The sequence below is a fragment of the Morone saxatilis genome, unplaced genomic scaffold (assembly GCF_004916995.1).
Source record: "Morone saxatilis isolate NCDOM2014 unplaced genomic scaffold, NCSU_SB_2.0 Contig23, whole genome shotgun sequence".
Classification (NCBI taxonomy): domain Eukaryota; kingdom Metazoa; phylum Chordata; class Actinopteri; family Moronidae; genus Morone; species Morone saxatilis.
Window position 1 is genome coordinate 23,967,563 of NW_023339796.1, and position 6,362 is coordinate 23,973,924.

The following is a 6,362-nucleotide window of genomic DNA, read 5'->3' on the forward strand; positions in this document are numbered from 1 at the left end:
CATAGTACCTTTTGTCCATATTCTGAAACTTCACTATATTGGAAATACTAACTTCAAACTACTCGGTATAGGGTGTGGGGCAGTAGATCAGTGGCAGAGTGTACGGAACCATCCGGCTTACGCATGACCGGGCAGGGTCGCATTTCAATTCCACACGACGCATACAATACGAGTGTCGACCGTAGCTGGAGAGGTGCAATTCAGCAACACTCCTGTGCACTTGCCGAGCGCGCCTTGAGCAAGGCAACTACCCCAAGAACCTGCCGGCACGGGCAGCGCTACCGTGGCAACCACTCCACTCCCACGCTCTCCTCCCTGTTGCACTGTCCCAGCAAGGCCATAAGTGTTATTCAGCCTGTGTTGTTCGGAATCAAAAATAACAAAAAAAACAATTTCCCAATAGGGATCTCAATAACATTCAGTACACATACCTCTTACCAGTTATCTTATCCTTATATCCTCCACAGTACAAACATAAACACGATAATCGCCATGAACAAACAACATCTGTCTCACTGGCCCCGTACCGTCGCTTCTCTTAATCGTACATCTGGACATCCACCAGGCTTCTGATAAAACACGCCCGAGCACCAACATCAGATAAAGAAACATAGTCTCATTCCAGGTGTCGAATAAGAATGCTTTAGGTTGGTACTTCCGAAAGATAGTGATGTGACTATGTTATTTTAATAAAAGTTACCTACAGCAGCTTTAATGTTAGTTTTTTCCATAGTTTACGACAATAAAATATTGTGGTTTGATAGTTTTACTGTAGATTAGCAGAAAAGAGAACTGAGCCAAAGATGGCAAAGAGGAAGAACAAAATAGTCAGATAAGATCATTTATACCCAGAAGCATAGCACCTCCTCAATCTACGTAGTACTACGTATTTTCTTAACTTAATTCTGTGGAAGTGTCTGGAGGGTTAGAATTGTGCAATATGCATGCAATCTATTTCAATTTCAAACTGGTAGTAACTATCTAATGTAGGGCTGCAGCCAGTTTCTCCTGAAGACTTCAATGAGCAGCAAAGTATTTAATGTTTAATTTATCAAATAAGAAGGCAACAAACTGTACATCACATTAAAGCTTAGGCTTAACTCTGAGCTACACCAAAACAAAACTGAGAAGACATCATATCCTTTGGCCGCAAATGTCAACTCAGCTTGTTAAATGCTGAGTAGCAACAAAACAGTGTCTCAGCTGGTACAGTTACAGTTTGTCTATGTCGTGTCTCTGCCAGCTCAGCTGTCAATCACACTGGCACTCGGACGTCAAAGGGGAATTTCAGATATATCACAAGGTATCTGGCCCCTCATGATCCTGAAAGTGGTCCTAGCTTGTTTGAGGCTAGGCAAAGGGCTTAACGATAACGGTAACTGCTGGTAGAAAACTCCTTATTTAAAGAAGCAGTAGGTCAATTTTATTAAAACATTTTTTTTTTCATATTTGCTGAAACTTCACTGTATCCTGACAGTAGTACATGAGACAGATAATCTCTGGCTAGTGCCCCTAATGGCATTTGCAAGAATCCACCAAGCCTGAGCGACAGCAGTTATATGTGGAGAATTTAAATATGGAAACATTTTAAGTAGTAAAGAAGGAAATTCAATATTTTCTTACAGTGTTGCCACACATTTAAGTATTTTTTCAGGCATCTGTGCTTTAGCCTACTTGAGTATTTACAACATTTTAGTTTAACCCCCTACATTTTTACACAAATATCTTCTTCGTACCACTACTTTCACTAGAGTCTTTTTTTACACAGGGAATCAAATATGTAACAGCTAAAAGCCTGAAATACTGTTGAGTGGCCACACAAACCACACACAGCACATTATCTGTTTTGGCACAGCCCCTTTAGCAGATACTGGAGTAGACTGAAACTCTTGAGTGCTTCCTTGTGCTCTTCACTGTCGTCCTTCCACTGCACACCCATAGAGCTGCACTGGTAAGTTCAATCAGCATTAAGACAGTGACATCAGAGTCACTCAAGAGAGATTTTTATTTTTTATTTTTTACAGTAATCTTTATGTAATGCTTTTTATGAAATGTACATAGGCATATTTTGCTTAATTGATTCTGCTTTGAAAGTAGGGTATTTATTATGTATTATAAGGGTCCCTTTAAATCAGCTAAGATAGAGCACGTAGTAAGATGACTGTTCAGTTTCCTACAAAATACTAAAATGACTCAGGTCATGGCACATCTTGTTTTTTTAATTTCCATGGAAATTAATCTGTAACATTTTGCTGCAGTGACAAATCAGCAATCTGATTCAAACTAACATTACATAATTAATTAATGTTAAGCTGCAGAAATTTATGTTTGTACCTTGATGTGAAAAGTAACATTATGATTGCATCTGTGATTCATTGCGAATGATTAGAAAGAATTATGACCACTCTTTAATGTAAAATAGACAAAACTGCTGAGTAGCTAATAAGGCACAAACCCAACAAGACAGTTTTTCCACATTAGTGGATGGTGTAATGTTACAAAAACTATATTTCTTAGATATTATATTTAAAATGATTTCTTCTAAATGTGTGCATCTTTGCTACTGGCTGGTCAAAAAATAATTAACCATCTACATTTTTAATATAGTAAAAAAATGGGTCAGAAAATGAGTCATATGATTGATGAGTTTCACAGTGATACAAAGGGCAGATAAATCTGAGTGAATCTGTAAAATACATACAGTAAAACTCAGTTGTATGTCCAATGACGATAACAAAATTAATATCAATGTCAGACAGATGTACAGGCATGTAAGCTCACAGCCTTCTGAGGGCTACACCTAAAGTGAAAGGACATCTGACCTCTATGTAAGCTTGGCTTCAAATTAAGCTATAGAGGAAGTAACAAAAACTGCAGTTACTCTAACGGCCACCCTAGGCTGGTTACATCTCCATAAGGCCCCATATTAAAATGCCCAACTTTACAGAGTTGGGTGAGTACTCGGCTAAAACGGGTGTGTGGTACAGATAATGTTCTTTTTTACAAGTATCAGTACTCCCAAATTCCACCTGAAGTGCAGTGGTGCGTCTCATAGTGGTGGTCTATTTTTCCCAGAAGCCCGAAGCTGAGAGCCACTCACATCAAGCAGCACAGAGCAGATCTCACTGACATAGAGGGTAAAATGTGTCAATATTCGTATGTGGCAACTTTTATTTAAAAAAATAGTTCTCTTACTCAAAAATCAAAAACAACGCTCTGAAGCTAAAATATGAAACTAAAGCTATTCTGTAAATAGTTTTTTAAAAATGTGGCAACTTCGGTTCAACCCATATACATTTCAGGCTTAAATGAACTTCCAGTTGGTCCTGTCGCCTTCCTGTTTAAACACCACCTACATCCAGTTTAAGCCCCGCCCATTCCGATTACAGATACGAATGATACAAATACAGATAATACAGATATTGTACTCGCTCATCCCTACTTTTCAGTCTCCTGGCCTTCATCAGTGTGTGCTAACCAATGTATTCATTCTCTAAAACATAAAGTTGAGTTTTCTTGGCAGGGGCTAATACAGATCGAACATGAGAAAAAGAGGTTTGTCAATGTGTGTGTCTGTTTTTGAGATTAAGGCCAGTTGTGTTTAATGAGCAATTTCTTCAACTACCACCAAAGATTAACATATCTTTAATTTATCTGTGCCACAGGACAAATCGCAGCCATGAGTGAGTTTGAAGACATCTGGAATTTTTTCGATCAGTATGGTAACACCACTGATGGGAATTATGTGGTCAGTGATACTGTCATGCTCTGTTCGAAGAGCGATGTCAATGAGTTTGGCGCGAGATTCATCCCAATTTTCTACTATACCAACTTCATCCTGAGTTACATCGGCAACGGGCTTGTCCTCTTCATCATCTACAAGTATGAGAAGCTGAACACGGTGACAAACATCTTCCTCCTGAATTTGGTCCTCTCCAACATTCTCTTTGCCTCCAGTCTGCCCTTCTGGGCGATGTACCATCAGTCTGAGTGGATTTTTGGCTTGGTTCTGTGTAAGATAGTCAGCAGTGCTTACTTCATTGGCTTCTACAGCTCCATCCTCTTTCTCACACTTATGACATTTGACCGATACCTTGTAGTGGTGCATGCAGTGGCAGCTGCCAAGAGCAGGAAAAGGGTATACGCCATCATTGCATCTGTGGTGGTTTGGTGCATCAGTTTTCTAGCAAGTGTGAAAGAGCTCATTCTCCAAAATGTGTGGACAAGCCCGTCCGACGGAATCATGTGTGAGGAGCTAGGATACCCAGAGGAGACCATGGAGCGCTGGCGTCTGGTCACTTACTACCAACAGTTCCTGCTCTTCTTCCTTCTCCCTCTGTTCATGGTGATGTACTGCTACATCACCATCACCGTCCGCATCTTGTCCACCCGCATGAAGGAGAAGTGCCGCTCCATCAAGCTCATCTTTGTCATCATCTTCACCTTCTTCGCCTGCTGGACGCCCTACAACATCGTCATCCTCCTTCGAGCCATTCAGATCTCGAGCACCAGCAAAAATGACAACTCATGTTCCAGCTCCAGCTTGGACTATGCACTGTATGTGACCCGGAACATAGCCTATTTGTATTGCTGCATCAGTCCCATGTTTTACACGTTCGTGGGAAAGAAGTTCCAGAGCCACTTCAGAAGGCTGGTGGCAAAGAACATCCCCTGTCTGAAGAGACACATTAGTCTCAGCAGCCAGAGCACCAGAACCACATCACAGAGGACACCACACTCTGACTACTAGACACACACACACATACAAACAACGATACTGTAAAAAATGCCAATTTATATTCTTTAGTATATATAATTACAAGTTATATATATTACAACAAAAAAACAACCAACACATTATTTTCACTTTAACAAAAGTTAGTCCTGATAACAAAACATCTGCTTCTCACATTCAGACTGTTACTGTTAGAAGATGGAGGCTTGTTGTGTGTCTTTTTGTACATGGATTCTTGCAAATGCCATTAGGAGCACTTTGAGAAACCTGATTTTTTTCACAGATTATATGTATCTATGTACTACTGTCAGGATAATGAAAGTTTCAGCAAATATGACAAAGTTATTTTCATAAAAGTTATCTACTGCAGCTTTAAGGTTAGGACGAGTGTTATTCTATTCGTTAGGTATATACTTTTCATGTTGTCAATGAATCCCATGAAAAGACCAAAACCAACAATGTGTTAGTCTGTCTCTCAGTAATTTCTGGCTCAGTACCCGAAGAGTGGCCCTCAGTCCCAAGCCCACTGGTTCCTACCAACAGCTCACAAATAAATAGTTTCATTTTCAAAAGACTTAAAAGGGCATTAAGTGGCATCTGGCAGTGTAGTTGCAGATTGCAGTGAAGGACACAGAAGTTTATGTAAACTTAAAGGTTGCTTTTTTTGAGGAACTTTAAGTGGTATGTAGTAATATGTGGAGCTAAATGATTATTTACTTGTTGATTCAATGTTGTAAAGTGCATGTTTGTAGCAATGTGATGCATTGACACATCTTGTCCAAGTGCTTTTAAAATAAACTGTATCTTAATCTTGCAATAAATATACCAGTCACTGTTCTTGACATCTGGCCTTTTATTTTTGTCTCTTAAACTCTGTACTGTTGTATTTTGTGGCATTGGATGGATTATCGTTTCCCTTTTCTGACAGAACATCTGGTGAGTTTTCCTGTCAGGGAAGCAAATCGCTCTAGTGAATCAGTGAAATCAGTTCTTGAGAAACCACAAATAGGTATGTGGACATAGTGGAAATGTTGAAATGGTTTGAGGCATTGCAACAGCATTAAATGCTTTTATACCTGATGGCTGATTTAAACATTTCGTTTTAGGTGTTTATATAACAATGCCAGCAGTACTACAGCAGTTTAATATTGGACTTCCATTAAGTTGCTGTAAGTTTATGTATTCTTATTTACCAGATCACTGAACTGTTCCTGTGGTCCCACTTTTCTGCATTTGGGTCCTTTTCCTTGCTGCCTGACACACACACCCTTTACACCCTTTCACCGGAATTTCCCCATTGTGGGACAAATAAAGGAATATCTTATCTTATCTTAACACCTAGACAAATTTCAATTTAACAAATTTCCCATTATATAAGACATTATATAACCATTTTAAATGTGTTGTGTGTTCTCTTTTTTCCTCAATAACTGAGCTTCTTTTCAATAAAGCTATAATCTGTAACGTTTCCACACTAAAATGTCTATAAACTCAATAGCTATGTTCTATATGTACTTGAGCTGTGTACTTACATTATCCCAAATGTTTCCAACAATGTTCAAAGGCAATGCTGTGTTTCAAGGATCGCCTTATATCCCCTTTGTGCATGTGTCAGCATTGTGGTTGT

General features: G+C 39.2%; 1 protein-coding gene across 1 annotated transcript; it reads left to right on the plus strand.

Moving 5' to 3' along the window:
- The first annotated feature begins 1,830 nt into the window (after positions 1-1,830).
- Positions 1,831-5,577, plus strand: LOC118335169 (C-C chemokine receptor type 3-like). The gene is made up of 2 exons (XM_035671379.1): positions 1,831-1,951; positions 3,666-5,577. The coding sequence occupies exon 2, from the start codon at positions 3,680-3,682 to the stop codon at positions 4,748-4,750; it is 1,071 nt and encodes a 356-aa protein (XP_035527272.1). The 5' UTR covers positions 1,831-1,951; positions 3,666-3,679; the 3' UTR covers positions 4,751-5,577.
- Positions 5,578-6,362: the final 785 nt, after the last annotated feature.